The 22258-nt window shown below is 36.6% G+C and overlaps 3 protein-coding genes across 3 annotated transcripts in view; 1 reads left to right on the top strand and 2 right to left on the bottom strand.

The window, feature by feature from the left end:
* The window catches only part of LOC110372264 (neurogenic protein mastermind), a 30882-nt gene extending 16776 nt beyond the window's left edge, over window positions 1–14106 (top strand). The window contains exons 4-9 of the mRNA XM_021328864.3: window positions 4291–4417; window positions 6397–6519; window positions 6889–7152; window positions 11739–11850; window positions 11961–12036; window positions 12123–14106. Coding sequence (XP_021184539.2) covers window positions 4291–4417; window positions 6397–6519; window positions 6889–7152; window positions 11739–11850; window positions 11961–12036; window positions 12123–12482 — 1062 coding nt within the window. The 3' untranslated portion in view covers window positions 12483–14106. The remainder of the gene's footprint in view (window positions 1–4290; window positions 4418–6396; window positions 6520–6888; window positions 7153–11738; window positions 11851–11960; window positions 12037–12122) is intronic.
* On the bottom strand, window positions 13758–17155 carry LOC110372263 (tetraspanin-9). Its single transcript, XM_021328863.3, has 5 exons — window positions 16773–17155; window positions 16386–16607; window positions 15701–15883; window positions 15211–15411; window positions 13758–14761 (listed from the first exon to the last, which is right to left on the bottom strand). Exons 1-5 carry the CDS (start codon window positions 16827–16829, stop codon window positions 14438–14440), a joined length of 987 nt encoding a protein of 328 aa, XP_021184538.2. The 5' UTR covers window positions 16830–17155; the 3' UTR covers window positions 13758–14437.
* Window positions 17156–17165: 10 nt separating this feature from the next.
* Window positions 17166–19519, bottom strand: LOC110372262 (elongator complex protein 4). Its single transcript, XM_064036708.1, has 7 exons — window positions 19256–19519; window positions 18879–18914; window positions 18655–18770; window positions 18263–18506; window positions 17787–18058; window positions 17468–17702; window positions 17166–17347 (listed from the first exon to the last, which is right to left on the bottom strand). The coding sequence occupies exons 1-7, from the start codon at window positions 19365–19367 to the stop codon at window positions 17253–17255; spliced, it is 1110 nt and encodes a 369-aa protein (XP_063892778.1). The 5' UTR covers window positions 19368–19519; the 3' UTR covers window positions 17166–17252.
* Between the last annotated feature and the right edge of the window lie 2739 nt (window positions 19520–22258).

Raw genomic sequence — 22258 nt, 5'->3', positions numbered from 1 at the left:
AAACATTTCACGGACCTGCGACTTGAATCATGACCTCATCATGAATTTATCTCTATGTTGTTGCCAGAGATAACCTACTAGATCTAAAACTATGGCGGCCAATATATCTACGTATCACCCTTACTAAGACAGGAACCCAAGCTATATGTACTGAAGTCATGTTCATATTTATCGTCTCTACAATATTACAGTGTATCTACGTTCTAATAAAAAACTTATTGAAAAACAACGTCTACTGTATCTTTCTGCAAATAAATTTCCATTCCATAAAGGATATGCACAAAAAATGGCTTAAAGTGACCTTATTCGAGTATTTTTGTGTATTACTTCAAATGGTTTTATGACATAACATATCCACTCAAAACAAGGTCAGAGTATTCATGAGTCGGCGCAGAATCTGGTTTCATGTGTTATTAGAACAATATGTATCACATTTAAATCTCAGTTGTTTCGAAAGTCGTGGCGGCGACACGGCCGATGACACTAGAGAATGAATGGAATAAAAAGAGTAGGGCCCGATAGCTTCCTGTACTGAGACCGGGAGTAATCGAGCCACGTGTCGCACCCGCCCAACACCTCGCCTCTCCCGTAATTATAAGCCCTTCTCTCTCAAACACAATGTCGCGTTCACTACATGTAGCTACATACATTCAGAAAGCTCTTAAGTCAATGAAATACGCCGTGTGTTTGTAGAGGATATAGTTTGGAATACTTACAGGGATTAGATTTAGATCCGCATCGAAGAAGATTTAGTATCTTCTTCGATGCGGATCTAAATCTAATCCCTCTAAATCAACGATCAAAGTATAAGAAAACTCGTTCTAATTGCTTATATTGGTATTTCCGCTCTCTCTAATAGATGCTATATTAGACAGAAACCTGAATTACAGTTAATTGGAAAGTCCTTCAGATATACATAGTAAGTAAAGTTTTTGTCTGTATCGGTACGTGTGGGCGTAAGTGACGAAAGCGCGTGGGCCGATCTATTTCCGCAGCCAGCGAGTACCGGTGACGAACCCAGGGGCTCGTGACGTCATACCTGAGGCTCCCTTCCCAACGACATCCTTTGGCCTTTAAAGCAATATCGGAGATCTATATTTAAAATATACCCTTATAACGAGCATAGTTTAAAGGAAAAGTCGACTAAACGCCAACGAATTTCGATACCGTTTTTACAATTTATAGATTTCTTTTTGAATGATTATATGATAAACTTGGCCACTAGATTCTTTATTGGGAATTTTTATAAAGTTGCTCGCGAGCAAGAGTCTGCAAGAGTGGTCGATTCCGTGCAAACTTCAAGACACTTGTTTTACTAACACCAAACTACCAATACTGCAATCTTTTTATCTCAAGTTACATCTTTGAAAAAATAATCCAATCAGTGGTTTCACGGAAAATTCTCTCCAACGATACTAATGGTTTTCCTATTTCCCTATCATCATGCCATGATGTCATTTCAGCATTTTAATGCATTTCTGAGAACTGTTAGAGGACATGATGAAGGTTCCATAGCAATATCACACCAACATAATTTATTCTATATTACGCGTATGCTGTCTGTTGTTCATAGATGATTTCAAAGTACGTAAACTGATAATGATTATGTCTTCAGAAATATTTCCTAATGAAGGCATTGAACGTCATCATGTATTGTCATCGTCAACAAACAGTGATTAAAATGCACAACATACTCGTAATAATACGAACACAGCACTGATTGGCTCTTCAAACAATCATTTGTTCAGAGCTACATCAAATTCACAAAGATTTTTTAAAGCAGACGAGTCAATTCAAAAATAAAAGAATAAATAAAAATCCTTTGCTGCTTTAAAAGCAAAATAAGATTGTATAAATGTTGTAGAGCTGTTCGTTCTCAACATTCAAAGGTAATTCCCAACACAGTGTTTCTACCTGCGTTCTTGATAACAATTCTCAGGTTTGGGTCATACGAAAAAATGATGTACGGATGGATAAGAGCGATGCCGTTAGGTCGTCTGGCTTGACAATAGTGCAAACAGCATACGGGTTAGCGGACTTAGAACGATATGATATTGTTGGAGAACAACAAAAATTGCGGGTGCAGGCGGACGGACCGTTCCAAACAGGTTTGCCGTGCGTCGAGGCTCGAGCGCGACGGTGACGTGTGTTCACCTCCGCCAGAATGGCAGCTGTCATCGCTGCTTGCCGCTCCAATGTTGTGTCATAAACTCATTAATCGATCTCTCAATCCACTTATACCACCTTCACTTCATAAATTAATATTTAAGGAAGTAGACATAACACTGCATTCAACAATTCAAACTTATTTGCTTCTCAAATAAATTGTTATATAATTTTATTTGTACGAGTATTATTTCGATGAAGTTAATGTAGTTCTCTGAATTTTTTTCTATCAGAACTCTAAATTCATAGACATATTCGCTAAACCTGAATGTATCGTTCTCAAGTTATTCTCTCCCAAGAGCATTTGCTCGCGCTATATAACGCATCATGTTCGTAATATCAGGAAGCTCGATGCTCGATTCTTAGCATCACGGTGCTCAACCTAAAATGATCAACCAATAATAACTGCAGTGAATATTGGATATGCGTTTTCGAGCAACGAATGTCCGTCAGTCGAATAGCGTTATATGCAAAATCTAATCTTACCTCTATAGGTAGGTATTTACAGCAGGCGAATGCTCCTCATGAGATACAAGATTGTAAAAAATAAAATACGGAAGGGCGCACCGCAATCGCGAGATGAGTTCGGTCGCCTTGTACTATGTTTTGCTGGTATTCATTTGCGCCAGGTTAACTACATAGTAACTGTAGTTTTCATGCCACTCTATTTTAACAGAGCCTAATTATATTGATTTCACTTAGCAGTTTGTGAGGTCATAACTGGAATTTAATTTTTCAACATATAGAGGTATGATTCCATGGCTTGGATGGACGTTTTCATTACTTAACATTACGTTTATTTGTTCTACTTAGCCTAGCTAGCCTGTGCATTTTCTACCTTCTTCGTGTCATTTTGGCCCAAAGCCCGTCAGGCATGAGGCCAACACAATTCCAATTTAATTAAATGACATTGTCAACCGTTTACTCAGCAGGTTTCGCTTTTGGGAAAAATATTTTCCTTTTGTAATTTTTGACATTTGCGTATCTGGCTGGATATGAGTTAGTTCCTGATCAGGTTTAAAAGGTGATTACCATTTTCTTAAATACTGTGGTAATACCGACTAACGATTATCTGCCTATGGCGTTCCTGCGAATTGGACTGATCGTTAACCAAGTGTCCACGGTATGCGAAGAAGATTAAGAGGAGCTCAAAACGTTGTGTCGTGAATTGTAATACTATAAGATAGGTTATTGCGCATTGCATGTTCAACTTTTCCGCTTGAGTGGCGAAGGTGCAGCTGTGGCATGTGAAGGTTTCCCTTCAATGAGTGCACTCGTAGCCAAACGTCATAAAGATTATGCTTGACTTCATGCGAAGGTTCAGTCCAACTGAAAAATTGGCAAAAGTAAGTTAAACTCCCAAACGATTCGAGAGGCTTGTTGCTATGCCATTGTAAAGCTACGCTGAATCGAGTTCACCTAAGGGAGGACTGGCAATGGTAAACGATTACGAAACGTGGTCCCGTGGCAAATCAATATTTCATACACATACCTAATTATTATGTAACATAAAGTCCATTGTTACAATCACATAATTATGTAATTACAGTTCTTTGGGTATCCAATATTCACAAGTATTTACTGGATGCCTAATTTCATGAACAAGTTTTTCGTAGGCTTCTAAGTAACAAAAAAATTTGCAACCTCTACCTATAGGGTTTCATCAAAGAAAACTCTATGGGAACTTAACAACGTGCTTCTTTACAAAAATTTTCAATTCATGAACTCAAATGCAAATAGGTACCTACCTGCTAAATGTGACTTGTAAATTAATAAAACTCACGTGTTAGGTTATGTAAATTAGTTTTTTCATCTGTGCGGTCTATTGGCCAATACGAACCTAACAGCTGTAAAATGCTCTAACAGTAGGTATCATGATTATGAGAAGCAAACATAGCAAAACCTAAGAGGAGGAAACAAAGACGAATTAATAAAAATCGAACAGTGTCATCATAGGCTAATTCCTGATTATTTCCCAAACACTTGCGTCTAGCGTCTGTTCAAAAACACTTTTAAAATTCATAGGTTCACACCAGATGCTTCTCGGTCATTCTCGATTTTCTGCCAAAGGATCAATTAATTGTCCAAGTAGCTTTGACTCTAAAATATATATGTTTGTATCAGGTTTCAGCAGCGCAGCACATGCAAGTGAGCGGCGGCGGCGGCGGAGGGCATGTGTCCGTGGCAGCTCAGCAAGGCATGTACGCCAGCTTCCACAACCAAGGCACGCCGTCACCGCAACACCATCAAAGTAAGTGCTCACAACAAAGCGAACGAAAAACCCCTCAGAGGTGCGACCTTCGCAGATCGATCAATTCGCGGAGGTCATACCCATACGGGACGAACTCCGCTTGGAAACTCGCTTCATTTCATCTCTGTGTACAAAATGTACAGACATGTAAAAAAGACAGAAGGATTCGTTTAGGTTTCGGTTATTCGGACCTTTTATAATTGAATTAAATATTTAATCTAATCTACAATTACCATAGGCTTATATTTGGCTTATTTCTATCAGATATCGTAGCTACTTATCGTTCTCTTAATACTTCGTTGCGCAGTCATGCTAATGATATGCTAAAAACGATGATTCAATTCCGGCCCATTGATATTGAGGATAGTCATTGAGTGTGTGTTGTTTATATTCGTTATACTTTAGTAGTAATTATGAAAATATTAACTGATTTACTATTAGAACATAAACTAGAATTTCTCGAGAACCTCGATGTTGAAAATCTCAGCTAGCAATGTTAGCTATCAAGATTGTATCGTGTTACAGAGGTATTTGCCCGCCTCAAGGGAAAACTAAGTTCTATTTGAATTATCGTAATCAATCCGCCTTTTATAAGAAGTAATTGAATTTTCACAAAAGGCTTTTCGTTCAGGTTTGATAATATGGGCGTAAAAATGGTTTCTGCATATATTTACAGAACTTTACTACTTGTAACAATCGATAGCTATCTAGTAAAATAGCCAGGTGTAAATAAGTATTAAAAAACAATGAAAGTTCGCGTGCTAAGTTTATTTTTCATAATATAACACACATGCGCTTTGGACACATTGTACATAAGTTACAAGCACTCGGTTTATGGTATGCGGCCCTATCAAAGTATTAACATCTTTATGCTGTTGTGTTAAGTGATAGCGTGTGTGTAAATGCAAGGTGGTGTATGTGGCGCCACTGTAAAATTAGAACGACCAGAAGGTTTACTGCCACATTTTGTGCTACATATGCACTACATTAGTCATCCAATAACAGCGCTTAATAAAATCCTTACTAAATTGTATCATAGTAACTATGTCTGACTGTTACTATAAAACGGGTGAAACGATTTGATTGAATTTGAGATTGAAATAGGATAGTTTTTCTCGGAAGCTTCATAAAGTTAGCTCGTTAACAGTCAGGATGGGAGAAGCCTTCAGGATTACGTAATAACAATAAGTAACAACACTCTTTACGATATAGTTACTCCTTTTCATGGTCCTTATAATCTAATAACGTTGATAATAATATCGAATATTAGATTAATCTAGTAGCTTAAGCTACTCCATTTATCCGTGCAAGAATAACGTTATAGGCCGTATCATAATGAATAAGCAGAAATTGACATATGACTCGATCTGCCCTTATGTGGTATATGGATCTTCTGTAGATATGTTTTGGTATATTCGCGTGGTGAGTGGTCGAGGGGCGGAGGGCCGAGGTTGACGCTCTGCGAGAATGCGCCAACTTGCGCACCTCGGATGAGGATGACATTAGATTGACGTGTTTATTACCTACGCACTACGCGAACTGCGCTTTGCACTTGCAATATGATGCACTCACATACATACATGTATCTACATTTTATTAACATTCTTGAGTGGGTGTTCGGCTACATATTTCGAGCTTTAGTATTGATTATTCTGGTCGCTGGTTTATTTGTGTTTTTGAAGTTCAATATGTTCTTAGATATAGAGCGAATCCGATAAGCCTTTTTTTTTAATTAAAGGGCTGTCTTTATTTTTTCTCTCCGTTGTAATAGCGACGTACCAACCCTGAGTGGGTTACTAAGGATGTTGCTTTATAGAAAGAAGTTTTAATTTAGCATATGAACTTGGAACACCTTGAATGACCTTTACCATGATCGATAAAAAGTTATCTCAAGTTTGTCCTCACTATAGTCTATTTATTAACGTGTTTCATAAAGTTAACTTTGTTGAACCTATAGTTTATTCTATTATTGTTTGCAGGTAGCGGATGTGACACGTACTCGGTATCGCAGTCGCAGAGCATCAACTTCTCGCAGGCGATGCGCGCGAGGCCGCAGGGCGCTCCGCAGCAGCAGCAGTCGCAACAAGGCGGCCCGCCACTTGGTCAGTTAATTTATTTGGACACTCTATAATGTAGGGCAAATATCGTTTTCATTAAAAGGAGATCTTAATGGCGGCTCCATATTACTGCCGAAAATTCATGGCACAAATGTGCCGCCACATGATCCGGGTACATGCTTGAATACGCGAGAACCCCCGCGGAAACCATCTACATTATCGTTCACGCCTATTTAGAGAAAATCTAAGCAGAAGATGACAAAAGGCTTTGCAACCGGCTAAATTATTGACACTTGCTCTCGCCACCTTATTTTTTTTCTTGAGAATAAGTGGTAGGCCTGGACATCTCTAAATATAGCCCTGAATTCAATTTAATTATCCAAGATCCACAACCTAATTGTTCGTTCATTCTAGGCGTGGCAGCAGCCGGCATATCGCGGGAGCAGCAAGCGAAGATGCTGCAACAACAACAGCAGCAGATGCTCCGCGCTCAGCAGCAACAGATGCGGCCGCCGCCGCCGGAGTACAAGGCGCGGTTCGTGGGGCCGGCGGGCGGCGGCGTGCGGCGGCCGCCCGCGCCGCGCGCCTTCCACCACGCGCGCCCCTACGCGCCCGACTGGCGACACGTGCTCATGCAGCAGCAGGCCTCCCGCCAACAGTTCCCGCATCACCATCAAGGTCATTATTTGCTTGATTTTAAACTGCTAGGAGCTTACAGAACCGGAGTACTTCAGTTGGATAAAATAGGAACTTCTGTTTAACAGCCATAAAAGTCTGTGCATACTATCAGATGTGGGAAATAAAATTATGATGAAAATAAATTATGTAGAATTGTAGGCATAAAAGGCCTACGATGGAACACGACGGTTTTTAGTCAGTAAGACACTCCCTCACCGCTGCTAACCCACAGCGGGAGGGGTCTTTTGATGATGTTTGACGTCGTTAAAAAAAATACTTTTCCCAAGTTTGAGTTCGATTATGAGCAAAAGGAGATTGCCCGTTTTGTAAGGGAAGTTGGGTCCCAGTGAAAAATGTTTGTGCCCTGAAGATTTTTATTTTAACTAATAGGAAAAACATTGCATTTTCATAATCAGAAACCTTTTTTCATTTATTCACCCTGGTTCAAGAGATATCATTATTTTTCTGTTTTAAGAATATAGGTTATAATTAGAAATTGACATGGACTATAGATCACTATGAGCATAGAAATATGTACTGTAAATAGCAGTACCATGGAATTATGTCTCTATTTATGCATAAAGTAATGGAATTGTTATTATGTGTTTCCCGCGGTTACACCCGCGTCCCCGGGAACACCTTTCCATACCCGGATAAATTATAGCCTACCTAATCAAATCTTTCCTCTTTATAATATTAGTATAGACTCATAATTACCGTTATTGATAGTTATTATTATTTTAGTAATAGCAAGGGAAATAAAAAACAAAACATGAATAAACTATTTATTCTTCATAAAATATTTCGTCCAAAGATTGAGCTGGAGCACTCACATTGTTGAAGCGGCCCCAGCTTAAATACCACAATACTGTCATAGTATGAGCACAACACCCTACCGTACGGTTACCCACTAGACAGTTACAATAGTAAGCAATGATACTTTCTAAAGAATTTGCCCGATCTTCATCTCTACTTATCAACAAATAAGAGTAATATGTTTTATGGCTCACATGGCGGGACTTAATTCTAGTCCTAATTAAATAATTATTTTGACCCAATATTAAGGGCAAATCCTCTTCCAAGACATCATTGCTTACTTCAACATTATAAGTACCATTACTTCTTATGTGCTCCCCATAATAGGATCTAGCCTGTTTTAATTGGTAAGATCCCAATGCAAATCTTCTTAAATCATCTAAAGTTAATCTTGGAAAATGATCTAAATGGGGAGCATTGCTGTCTATGTTTTGGAAAACCGTACGTCTCCTATTGATGTTATCCCTTCGAATAAATTCCCCCAAATAATTACTACTGTTTAATCTCGCCTGAGCAATTTGCACATACTCTGCAGCGTCAGGTCTATCTTCAATTGTTGGGTGGAATTTATTCAAAAGGGCACAAACAATTTTAAAATCATCCATAAGGTGTGTTGATGCTCTGTTAAAATATTCTTGTCGAAACAGTTTGTAGTCTCTTTTGATGCGACCATTTACAATTTCAACTACCCATCTACACATAGTCACACACCTAGACTTGTTTGCTTGGTCAGTGGTCAATTGAAATTCACCTTCCAATAATGACTCAGGCATGTATGTTTTATAATTATAGCTTTGGAGTTCAGGGATCACGTCTCTAAATCCCTATCCAATATAAAGACATCCCCTGTCTAAAAATGAGCGCATTGGACCACTTTCATTACGAAATAGATCACTCATGATTGTCGAGTCATTTTTGTTGCTTCATATGGTCCAATGCACTCTAAAATATATCCATCACAACATGTGATTAAAAGGGTTTAACCAAATTATTATATTTGTGTAGACTATATGTCTGTTTCTGATATTTGTAGTTACTACTACTCTGTACATAAACATATGTACCATCACATATGACAATAGCAGGTTTAGAATCTGGAGCCATGCTACTGTCTCCGAATAGACCTTCAGGAATAGTCCTGTTACGTGAGGCCACATTTTGTATATTAGTGTGATTAACTCCCAAATGCATTGGTACAAAATGTTCTTTTAAACATTCCCTAACAATGTTCATTTTTTTCTAATGTAGATCGTGGCAATTGAAAAGAGTTGCCAGTCTTTGGTTGCTGTCCCCTGTCCTAAGTTTAACAAGAAATGTGCTTAATGCAAGGCTAGGATTTCTAACCTTATTATGTAAAGTAGGAAGGCTATTTAATATTTCATTAAACTGCATCTCTGTAAGTCCCAGCCAATAATGGCGTAAATGTGCATCCATTGCTGCAATATTATTAAAATCTAAACTTCTTTGAGAAGCTCTTTCCAGTATGGAAAATATATCATCAACTTGAAAGCTAGTAAAGTCATTTAGGTTGGTAGTCAGTTCATCCCACTGATTGCTATATAAATGGTGATGACAGATTCTAGCATTTAAAGGTATATATATATTGTACTGCAATAACAACAGTTCCTTTATAGTCATAGGTACTAAAAGACGTTCATCATTATCACAGCCTACAAACATACAGTGACGAGCTGCAGCAACTCGTTTATACTTTTGAGTTAATCTTAGATTGAACTCGTAATGCTTGTTGTGGTTGAGATGTTGGAGCTGGCATTGGAGGTGGTTCAGGTATCTCGGGTCTTCTAATGAAGATAGAGCTGCATCCATGACCCTTGCAGGTCTGTTTGAATCTTGAACCTCCAAACGCCTCGTCTCGAGTTGCTGCTAACCAGCAAGGAATGCACACTTTTGTAAATGTGGAACCTAAAATGAAATAGTTGGTATTAGTGAATATCAGAATAGGTACCAAACCCTATATTGTTATTGTGCAAGCATATGAATAAAAATAGCATCAATTAGAAATAAACTATGCAGCATTTTTCTGAAACATTATTTAGAAAATGTTAAACACAATTGCAGGGTATGAGATCTCAGGTTCAGTTCCAGGATTGGGTTTCTGGGTATTTCCATTAAGATTTCATGAGTAGTAACCAGAAGAGCCTGGAATACTGGGTTTGTGCCTGGTTGATTGCATGGTCTCACCGTTATTACTTAGAACATAACTGACAAAATGTATTGTGTACTGTTAGGTACACCTCTGCCTAATCGTCGTCACGCTTGTGATTGGGGATTATAGGCGTGATGATACAGAATGTTATTAAATAATACTCACCAGATGTGCTAAAGTCCATCTTAAAATCATGCTACGTTGTGGACAGTCTAACTCAACTCTGTGGGTTCTCCGACTTGCAACAGAGATACCACATCCATAACAAACATTTAAGTGACCATATGCAGGTGATATATCCTCGTGGGATCCAGTTATATTTGACAATATCCTTTCTTGCAACAGCAAATAACATTCAATACATAGGATATCATCTGACGTTACCTGGAAAAGATTATATTCTATACTATTCTATATTTATAACTGCTTAAACTTGTAAATACATAAACTCTCATAAAGAACTAAGTTTACAGTGCTAAGTTTACTCTAATCAAATGTTATTTTGAGTTTGCATAATGCATTTAACCACTATATTTATATTGTCCACAATAATTATTATTGTTTATGCACACGATAACTTACAGGTGTAGGCGTTGTCCAAGTTCGTAGAAGAACTGTCATTTGCTCGTTCAACTCCTCAACTGTATACCGGCGTAAATTAGACGCTAGTAAAAGGGAACAGTTAATACAGCGTCGGTAAGACAGGCGGTGTGCCCGACTTCTGGCTGGGGTAGACATAGTTCTGACAAAAACAGTTCGGGAGTTCAATATCACACAAGGATTTCACTAAGAGTCAAATTGTTCTCCAAGAATAGCACTTTATCTCACAAAGAACAGCACAAACAAGAGTCAAGCACTTAGAGTCAATATCTCACAAAGAGGAGTCAATTATCTCACAAAACATAAAGTAAGTACGCGAGGAACTTATTAGCTCAACTCGGTGGTAGCAGAAAGGCACGTATCGTAAATAATAACTAAGTAAATACGGAATTCAAAACTCAACGTATTATACAAAGCAATCACGAACACACAACGAACGAACGTCAAAGTGATGTGACATGCGCAAGTAAATGTTGCCAGAGCAATTATATTTAATCATTAATAAATCGATTTAAGTTTTTAAATTACGTAAGGCTTTTATTTTAATTTAAAATCGCTCTTATCTTATCTATCTTATCTTATCTGTTCAACAATATAGACTTATCATGAATATAGTTAGAATAATAATTAAAAATAATTGTATTTTTTTATTTTTAATAACTGTTTTGTTTTGATATCGATTACTCTATTGATTAAAATACGTAATTTTCAATAGTTATTTGATATCTGGCAACTTTTTTTTGTTTACCAATCAAACGGATGTCGACGTAATGTTTAACTATTAATTAATTTTAACTTTATTCCCAGGGTGAAAGAAATTGTATAAAAAATAATTTGGAAACAAAAAAATAAACAATATTTTTAGGTTATTATTCCATTCAGGCACACGATACCACAAAAGGGACCTGCCCCGTGGCAATCTCCTTTGGATGTGGGAGACGTGACGTTTTTTTCGATTGTGTAGGTCAGTATAAGTTTATTAAATGATGATTATTGATTTTAGGCTTCAGTATGGGAACAATGGGCGGCATGACGCAACAACAGCAGCAACAGATGCAGCTACAGCAGGCGCGGTTGCAACAGCAACAGCTCTTGCAACACCAGCAACAACAACGGTATGTATTGCCCTCTTAGAAAAATATAATTACAAGATAGAATTTTAATTTTACTGTAATGTTTTTATGTATGTATTGTATGGTTATTATTATTTATTTTTATATTCCAGGGCCTCCAATCAGCAACAGTCGCCCATGTCTCATCTCATTATGCAACAAAACCAGATGATGAGTGTGCAAGGACAGGTAAGATTTAAAATTTCATTATTTTCATCAATCTTTAAGAAAAAAATAGGATTTCAGGAAAATATTAACATTTCTGTTTTTTATAGATGCCAAATATTCACATGAGCCAGTCACAGAGCATGTCGATGCAACAAGGCGGCATGGGTATGGGCCACCAGGGCAGCCCCATGCAGAACGGGCCCATGCAGGGACAGGGACCCATGCATCCGCAGAGCAACATGCAACAGAATTCCATGATGTCGCAGAACGGGCCTATGCAAAGCCAGAACGGAAACGTCTCGCAGCATTCGTTCCCGTCGCTCCACAACACGTCTTCCTTCACAGGACAAACCACAGACTTCAACCTTGACTTCCTCGACAACATGCCTTCCACGGACGCCAGCAATCTCACCGCGCAGGAGCTGCTCAACTCCTTAGACAACTCCTTTTTGAATGACATCCTTTAAATTATTACACAGCTATATGTGTGCGTTTTAGAGTAATATAATTACTAATTGACCCACTTTAAAGTCAATTAGACTTTATCATATTCGGGTTTTGTCTACATAATGTGTTTATTATACCTTCTAAAAATACAAATGTACGACCAATATGGAACAAATGATGACCAAAGTTATTACACAGGAATTTAAGGCCCGAGTGGAGTTTGGCCAGTAGAACCTACTTATACTGTAAGTGACCGACAGTAAGCCACTTTACATTTTGGACCACATTGTTTTTGTAGACTATTTATTATGAAAAATATCAATTTCGTAGTGTTTATAGTTTTTACTATTGTTAATAATTCCTTTGTAAATATTTTAATTTTTAAATGTTTGTAATAATAAACATAAGCTAAATATACTACCAATAGTCTCAGAGTATCCACGAAACTGACATTCTATTCTTCTTATGATAATTATTATTTAGCTGCAGAGTAGGCTAATGTATATTTATTGCAGATTTTATAGTAGTTTATAAGGTGAAAAGCACAAAAGACAATATTTTATTTACGTTAATGAATTTATTTATGAAAAATCAAATGATACAAATGGGGCAATAGATACCGACTATTATTTTAAAATATAGGTTTTAATATAAGTCGAGGTGATTGGCTGGTAATCAAGACGGTAGCTAACGCGACCTTCGGTGAAAAGGTAAGCTAGAGGATCACTGGTCGCTTAGGAAACAACTTATTGCTTTAATTATTATGGCAAGATTGCGATAGACAGCAAACATCCGACATCCGCCTGAATACAACGTTGCTATTGCGTGTTGCCTGATGCCAAAAACGTGGCTAATCACCTCGGTTCTCGTATTACGCAACTAAGTTTAAGTTACATTGTCGTCTGCTAAAACTTGGCCAATGTGCGGCTTTACTTATTTTACTACAGAATGGCCCAGCCACTGACATCCGTTCTACATTCGGATTGATATGTAGTTATTCCACAACACATTCTGTTGGTTTGTCAGACTCGGGGACAACCCGTTTCATTAAAATAGTGCAAAATGTAAATTTTTATGAACTAAGAATATAATAAGATCATTCCTGTACCTAAGATGATTGTAGATTATACTGTGATGTCGGTCTCAATGGTCAATAGAGTTATAAATAGTATCAATTATTATACATAGATTATTGTTATTGTTAAGGATCTCATGGTATCATTTTAGTTTGGGGGTTTGAGAGATTCTGGAATTAATAGATTGTTGGTTTCATTATTATTTACTTTTTCAACGAATGTGTAGCATGTTCTTGATAAGTGCATTTTCTTTTTATTATTTTATATGTATTTGAGAATGCATATTCACCCATTTCGTTATTTTATAGTAGTGTAAATACAAAACCGTTGTTAAACAACTTAGGAATTTTTGATCAATGTATACCAGAGATGGGTATGAAATTAAATATAAATCATTATCCAAAATCAAATCCAACCGAATGAAGGTTTAGCTCTCTGATATAGTTTACAGCTATAAAACCAACTATTGTGAATGATAGCAACATTCCAGAGCCATTGTTAATAATGTTTTAACTTTAGGACCAATTTTTGAACGTTCTTTTGAAAATAATATTGCATATTGAGTGAATGTGTTTTATTTATTTCTAACCTTATAAACTAAGTGAACACGAAGTTATATCATAGTATATAACCGGAGAAAATACTGTAGAAAAGAAATGAAATTGAAGGAATGTTTTACTCTTATAAAATAGTAAATATTCCTGGACAAGTTATGGCACACATCTCGTACTTTATTATTTTTGACAGACATCTCCGAAAATCGAGATAGAGCTGGCAATACGTTTTTATTTCAGCTGATAATCTGATCACCACATGATAGAGTCAGCTTGGTGCTTATACAAATAATCTGAAAACTTTTCCAACTTCCTCTCTAAAGCATTTATCTCCGTTGCTAATTCTCATACGACCTCATTAGGTTTGTTCTGAAAAATCCTAGGGTTACGTATTCTTGGGCTGTAGAAGTTATTCGGTTGAATGTACTTGGCAGTAATCGGTTCCTCATGTACCGTCCCGAGTTTACATTCATAAACGTTCTCGCTCGTGTTACTGTCTAAAGACTTCAGTGAGAATGCTTGTAATATTTGCTTACGCCTCCTGAGTCGAATGCACGAAAATATTGTGCTTAGCAGTACTCCCAATTTGAAGAGAGCTACGACGAATAAACCAAGCATTAGGATTAAGTACTGTTGTTGGTACCAGTCTTCTAATGGTACTAAACAGCCCTGAAACAGGAAAATAATAAAATTATATTACTTACTAGCTGAAAGTACACAATATCCTAAAGGATGTGAAAACTTCAATTAGTAGTTTTCACGTTTTAGGGTCAATTCCCACTGAAAGAGCAGCGGCCGGCAGCGGCCGTAATTGCAAGGGATTGAGCGCGAGCGCGGCGGGCCGCGCTCTTACATTGTCCGTGCTCTTACGGCCGCTGCCGGCCGCTGCTCTTTCAGTGGGCATTGACCCTTAGACGGAGTATGTGGATATCTTTGGAAACGCAAATACCTATAGCAATAAGGCAACGTGGCCTTTAAGGCTCTCAGAATCGACCATAAGACATACGAGAGAGCAGAGATGCTTGTACCCGAAGGCGAATGCTTGTGCTTGTTACCGCCTTATGCCAGTGAATAATATATGTATCAATTATCATCTTTTAAACTTGAACTTTACTTACTGGGACATATCTAAACGTCGGGTTGGGCTGTACTTCCTGGCACCGCGACGCGTTGACCGGCGCGGGGTTGAGGTAAGACACGTTGTCTTCGTACTGCACACAGCAGCTCAGCGGCACCGACATGCCGCGCGGGCCCAGTCGCCGCAGCTGCCAGATAGACATGTCGTAGTTCCGGGCGTCGGTCATGCCGCAGCACTGCAGCTGAAATAACCATATTTAGGATTTATTTTAGACAGCTTTACAAAAGGTGAGTTGGGGCTAATGATCGATAAGTATTGTTCTTTTAAAGTCTACATTATTCTGCTTAATTATTCCTTACTTATAGGTGAATTTGTAAACTTTATATGTGTATGAAGATGGCTTAATCATTCATTAACAAATCTTTACCAAAATGCATTAAGCAGTTTCTCCACGTACAAACTCCTAGGAGCCCACTAAGCTTTGCTACCTGAACTATTACAAGGATTGAAATAACGAATATCATTCGTACTTCAGTTTGTGCTAAGTCCACAGCCGCAGTGAAGTGTTCGAAGTCGGGCAAGGCGTAGTAGGTCTGCAGGGCTCCCACAGCGCCGCCGCGCGAGCTCTGCAGGCCGAGGCAGCGCGGCCAGATCGCCGCCAGCACTCCGCCCGCGCACTCACACAGCAGCATCGCCAGGACCACCAGGAAGTACTGAAACAATCATCCACAAATTAAATTTAGAGATAACTTATTTATATGATGTATCACAACTACAGAAAGCTCCTAATATCTTTGATCACAACGTGCCTAGTGCCTATAGCATGTGCCTGCACTTAAGTCACAGTCACGACAATTTGACTGGTTTGTATAAGAAACATTCTTTCACCATGTAAATGGGCTCTAATTCCAATTAGTTAAAAACACCTAGACAAAATATTATACAGTCAACTTTGGCAACACAAACAGGTTTCAGGAACCTCGATTTTTTACAAGTCAGTAAACGATTGTACTGAGTTTTTTATCACAGAAAATTATACAGTTGCATTAGTTTGATGGGCACTACAAAATAATAGTTTGGGCGCAATACCGTATTGCATATACCGGTCATTGAACTTCATTTATTACCTGCTGGCACATTCTAGTAGCTAGCACTTATGAAAGCGTATAATAATAACTTAATTGGAAATTAAATAAGAAAATACGTAAAACTTGCAATAGTTAGGACAGCATAACTTGGCATATAAGTGGCCCAGCAACCCAGGGCTCCCACACCGCACATAGCCAGTCCGGCGGCTAGCAGGGCGAGGGCCAGATAGTAGAATGGAGGATGAGTCAACAAGTCATCATCAGGAGCCGCCAGTAGACGGGACAATAGGATTCTTTTAGAGTCACACAGCAGTAGAAAACCACATATCACTTCTAAGAATCCACATGCCTAAAAGAGAAATAGAATGACGTTATTTATATAGCTTCACAGGTACAGATAGCAATTAAATACTCTATTTCCTCGCTTTCACAAAACTATATAGATATTTAAATGTAGCACTGGCAAGCAAGTGTATAAAGTGGCGGTAATCAAATAGAAATGTATAATACTTACAAAAAATATTGTATTAAAACATCCAAATAACACTTTAGCACTGTCGTTTTTGCACATGGTAAATTTAATTTATGAGTATTCTTTCATAAAAGGGCACGAGATTCTACAGGTTATCTGACACGGAGAAATGTGGTCAAAGCGATATAGTTACAACTAATGCGAGTATGTGAATAAACAAACGGGCGATGAATAGATTCGCCGGTTTTAGGGAGATACGCTCTGGTGAACAGGTGGGGTGACTGAGTATTAAGGCATTTTTGTTTAAAATTAATGCAGGAGTCGCTCATGCATGCCTCAGCGTTTGACCAGTGGAATTACAGGTTCGTTATGGTAATACCAACTGCGGTTATTGCGACATAACTCGCAGCAACATCCAATAAAAAGCAATAAACCGTTTGTACTTGTAAATATATTCAGAAAAAAATATTTTATTTACAGTTATTATGCATGTAGCAATATTAAACTATGTACTTATGTACTTTAAAATTCGATATCTTTCTTTTTGAATCCACCACAGTTAACATTTGGTATGCCTGTGATGTCATCTTGCTCCCGTTCCTTTGTTTCTTGAAGTTCTAAAACACAATGACAAAACTATTACTGAATGGACACATATATACTTTACAAGAATTAAGGAAGTTTATAGTGAATGTATTTACTAATATATATTTGTTGAATAATTAAACAAAATATACCTGGAGGCAAATGAAGCTTTTCTATAACAAACTTCTTCCTCTTCAGTTTGAATGCCATATCAAGACTGGGTGGCACAAAAGGCACCAGTGAGTAAATGGCTGACAACTTGGTGATATGAAACAGTCCATGGTAATCCTTGTACACTGGGTTTGTTTCACGACTTGAGCCAGCAAATGATTCAATTCTGACTGCATTGTCAATTGAGTATAGTAGCCTTTTCATTATGTGATCATCCTGAAATAAGTAACAAACATTTTTGAACTTGTGCATACAATTAACAAGAGAAATGAAAGTTAAGCATAAATATACAATACATACATCAAACAGATGTGCAGGAATGGTAATAAATGCAACAGCATTAGTATCCCGCAATATAACTCGCAAACAATACATGAACTTAATCAGGTCTTGCCCATATGTCCCACTGGCTTCATCGTCACAGTCCATCGCCATCCATACAGGAGAACCCAGGGAGTGAATACCGATTCTTAAGATATTGTTGTTTTTCTTAACACTACTTTGATACTCTTCCTTAGAAACTAATTCTTTGATGCTGGACAGCAAATTATGATACAGACTATTTTTGAAACCTGAAAAAAGATATAAAATAATTATTAGTGTACAAAAAAGGGTTAGAACTATTTATGAGAATCCACATGGGAATATTCTTGTGGGTTAACAATAATTCTAATTGGCACCTCAACACTTAAAAAAAAGAAAAAAAACTATACTTATAAAGAACCAGTTACATACAATTTTCCATTTAATAGTTTACATATACTAGATAGACTTACCATTGACCTTCTTACTATCAATATCCAAATTACAATATTTAATATTGCAATTATCAATTGTGTTAGCATCAATGTGTTTGCTTAGATCAAAATGGTGACCAAAATTAGTATTGGTGCCAAAAGAGGACTCCACTTGACTGAGTCCTTCATACCTCCATGCTATTTTCATTTTATCTATGTCGCCAGCTGTGGATGTTATTTCATCATCTTGTGGAATTGTGGTTGGTAGTGGTAATTCCTTTGCCTGCGTTATGAGAAAATATTTCAATTAAAATTCAATTAGTGAATAGTTAAATAAATAATTGACTTTCTATGTTTTGAGCTACATGGTTAAGTAAGGTTAGAGGGAATTAATTACATACAATACAGATGGAATAATATAATTTACTCACAATATTCTCTGGATTGTCATCTGCTGATGCAATGAGGATATCATGCTTGCATGCAACACCTTCAGCCAAGAAATACTTCAAAAGGATTTTGCTGTAGTTTGCTAGCACATCTTCCTCTGAAACATTGTAATACATTTTATTACATTTTTAATTTAGTTTCCTTGCTATCCATTTATATATTTTAAAGTGCCTTATAATATCATTATTGGGTTAATGAAACTTACCAACAGCAAAAATGCTTCCCGCTGGTAGACCACCACCTGAAAAATATATAAAACAAATATTAATATGCAATGTATATACCCATATACATAACTCAAAACTATTATATACTCAAAATTTCTAGAAGAAAAGGTTTGCAATGTAGTGCATATCTCTGCATTAACCCCATAACAACATATTATTTGGTATTAACAAAATTTGTCCTTGTGAAGTAACCAATAATAAGCAAGTAAACAACAGCATGTTTGGGATTTGTATAGTTATTAAGTGTCTCTAGCTGATGAGAGTTAAGTTGCAGGTTACGGCCAGTGGGTCGTCTTAGGTTACATAGAAATTGTATTCTTTATTTCTAGCATGTATTTTAAAACTGTTTACTTACCAATAACATGGTCCAACGATGGAATACCAGACGAAATTATCGGTAAGCTGTTTTTTACTTTTGTGCCACCTATGGTAACGCGGGAATCACTTGTTTTATGAAAACTACTCATGTTGTAATGCTAATTAAACTCGGATCCCTTTTGAAGAACGAATTTATACATAACTTAATAACGAACCTAAAAAAATATTTTGATGGCAAAAATAAACAGCACCATCGAGATAGGAATCATATGGAGGCGCCGTGTTGGTTGCACATGTGTTGCACAGAACACATATACATGTCAATGTCATATTGGCATAGTGCTGTACAGTTGTCATAATAGTATCGATATAATATCCACTTAATAAGTCTGCTTTAAAAAAATTTACTGACACTGAGCCCTCAGAGTTGTGTATTATTTTAAATAAAATTATTTTGTTCTTTAGTTAAATACTAGCTTTTCCTCGCGGTTTTACTTGCGTTCTTAATATATGTGTATATTTTTAGGGAATAGTTTATGTTTTTATATATCCTTAATTTTACAGATAAGAAGTTTTAAAATGCAGTTAAAAAAGCGTATTATAAAATTCTGGATTTTATTGAAAATAATATGTTTTTCATTTTATCTTCACATGATGCTTTTACGGCGACCACGGGCACGGGAGTGCCTCCGTACAGACGAGCAAATCGGAGCGCAAGTTGCAATATTTGCTTCAGAACTTAGTTACCGCATATTATTTCTTAAATTTTATAAAAATATTTTGTATGCACTAAAATTGTTTTGTATTATATAACTTTCTCATGAATAGCTTGAAAACGCATGTAAATAATTTTATTTTTTCTAAGAGAGTATCTATTGCGTTTCTTGCGGATTCTTCTTCATGAGGCGGAATCTTTGGCACCCTGCAACTAGTCCGATGTTTCGAAAAAACTTTCATAGGGCTATTTGAAATATAATTTCTAATAATATATAATTTCTGATTAAAAAAAAAAGGTATCGCCCTACTGAAATGACTCCTCCCATTTGGTTGATTTTATGTTATTTGGTATCAGTGAAGTTAATGTGATAGTTAGATCTATATTTTTATGCACCCAGTAAGACTCATAATACATATGTACTCCTGACTAGAATACAATATCGATACTTGTCGAATCCGGTAGCGGTACAACCCTAGCAATGGCAGCCATTTAAGCGCCACTGCAGATTGTAGGTATCGGTTACGTAGAGTAACTATTATATAATCTGTGGTATCGGTATATGTGTTCTGTGGTTATAAGTCAATGTTTCAGTTCCCTGCAAAGAGTAAAGTAATATATAGGGAAAAGAGAGCCCTCTTGCGTGATAATCATGCAAACCTATTTGTCAATGCGCCATCTCTCTCTAAATTGGCCCCGAACTACCTACATAGCTATAGCTATAAAAATATATATGCATCATATTCATAACATTTTCTATTAGGGTTAATAGCACCATGTAACTATAACATTGGTTATCGTTATAGTTACATTGTGCTACTTACCCTAATAGAAAATGTCATCGTTAATATAGTAACAGGTCGAAGGAAAACAAATAATTATTATGTATTATTACTTTTTATACGCGTGTACGCAGAATGCAAAAACCGCCATATTGATATTTTGTTATGATCGATGATCGGTTTTGTTAAGTTACTTGGAATACAGACACCAGGTCTTTTTAGATTAAAATAGGGTATTACATGCATTTTTGAAATATATCTTAAATAAATTCTTTAGTCTTGATATATCTCTAAAAAATTAAAAATATTTTTTTTCTCACGTTATGTACGAATATAAATTAATTGTTTTATCATAATTTCAAATTTCGCGCGTATTTCGCGAAAACGCGGCACACAACGGACGCCATAATTGTTTTTTGGTCATGACGTCATTACGCTACTACAGCTGTCAGTAATACATATTTTGATAGGGTCATTTCGCCTGTTGGCGACCATTTAGTGCAGTTGGCAAGTTTGACGGCGATAATAAAAATGCTCCAGCACTCATTTCCATGTCAAATTTGTGTAATGTATTCCTTATATACTCGATTTTAAGATTAACTTTCAGTTGTATAAGAAATATCTTACGTTTTCTATTTAAATCGATAAACCTCAGAATTAGGCGTTTTACCCAGTTTGCGTCCACAAAATCCAATTCGCGTCCACCCATGGTCCAGTTCGCGTCCAGCGGCTTTGAAAAGGAATATAGGGGTGAAATTGTTAAGAATTAATAAAGAAAGATTGTATTTGAACAATTTCTTTATTTAACAATACACTTAATTATTAAAAATCAAAATTATCATCATTTAAAATTCACTTTACAAAATAAAAATAATTCTTCTCAACATTGGTTTAAGTAACTTAAAATTAGGCAATTAATTTTGAAACTTGAAGAATAAACAGTAATCAATTCTGTTAATTTTACTCTAAATCACAGGGAATGCTTAAGATCCGCCTTGATTATACTAAGTTTTTGGCCATATTATTTTTTTTTATTAGCCTATGCTGTCCCACTGCTGGGCAAAGGCCTCCCCCATAGCCTTCCATTTTAATAATTTTGTGTAAACATACAACTAAAAGAATTGTTGAGTCAATAAATTATCAGACAAGGTAGCATATTCTTTGCATATTTTTTATCGATTTATTCTTCTCTCGAATAACATTTAACGCTTTATTTAAATCTTCTCTGTGTATGTTGTCTTTTCCTTCTTTTTTCCTGTATCGGAAGAACTTATCTTAAATGAAATTACTTATATCAGTTGATAATTTAATTATAACCACGTATATATCTTAATAAAAAAATGTACTGTTTAATATATGAATATTAAACAGTATGTTTTAATTATTTTTTATAAGCAAGTATTTAACGAAAACAGTGGACGCAATTTGGTTTATTATTATAGAGGATAGTTTTAGTTCGCGTCCATTGTGGACGCACAGTGGAAGTTTCGTAAAATTCGATGTAGTAATTCGCGTCCACCTTATTTTACTCGTTAAATATAAA

The sequence above is a fragment of the Helicoverpa armigera genome, chromosome 10 (assembly GCF_030705265.1).
Source record: "Helicoverpa armigera isolate CAAS_96S chromosome 10, ASM3070526v1, whole genome shotgun sequence".
NCBI lineage: Eukaryota > Metazoa > Arthropoda > Insecta > Lepidoptera > Noctuidae > Helicoverpa > Helicoverpa armigera.
This window is presented reverse-complemented; position numbering and strand designations above follow the sequence as displayed.

What these genes read in the sequence shown, in the direction of transcription:
- LOC110372263 (XM_021328863.3), bottom strand. Translation starts at nt 16,829, where the DNA reads ATGTGCAAAAACGACAGTGCTAAAGTGTTATTTGGATGTTTTAATACA. An exon ending in GTTTTAATACAATATTTTTT is followed by an intron (nt 16,608 to 16,772) that starts GTAAGTATTATA and finishes TTTCTCTTTTAG; the next exon opens with GCATGTGGATTCTTAGAAGT. An exon ending in CGACGTTTAGATATGTCCCA is followed by an intron (nt 14,762 to 15,210) that starts GTAAGTAAAGTT and finishes TTCCTGTTTCAG; the next exon opens with GGCTGTTTAGTACCATTAGA.
- LOC110372262 (XM_064036708.1), bottom strand. Translation starts at nt 19,367, where the DNA reads ATGAGTAGTTTTCATAAAACAAGTGATTCCCGCGTTACCATAGGTGGC. An exon ending in TGATAGTAAGAAGGTCAATG is followed by an intron (nt 18,059 to 18,262) that starts GTAAGTCTATCT and finishes ATCTTTTTTCAG; the next exon opens with GTTTCAAAAATAGTCTGTAT. An exon ending in AAAGCTTCATTTGCCTCCAG is followed by an intron (nt 17,348 to 17,467) that starts GTATATTTTGTT and finishes ATTGTGTTTTAG; the next exon opens with AACTTCAAGAAACAAAGGAA.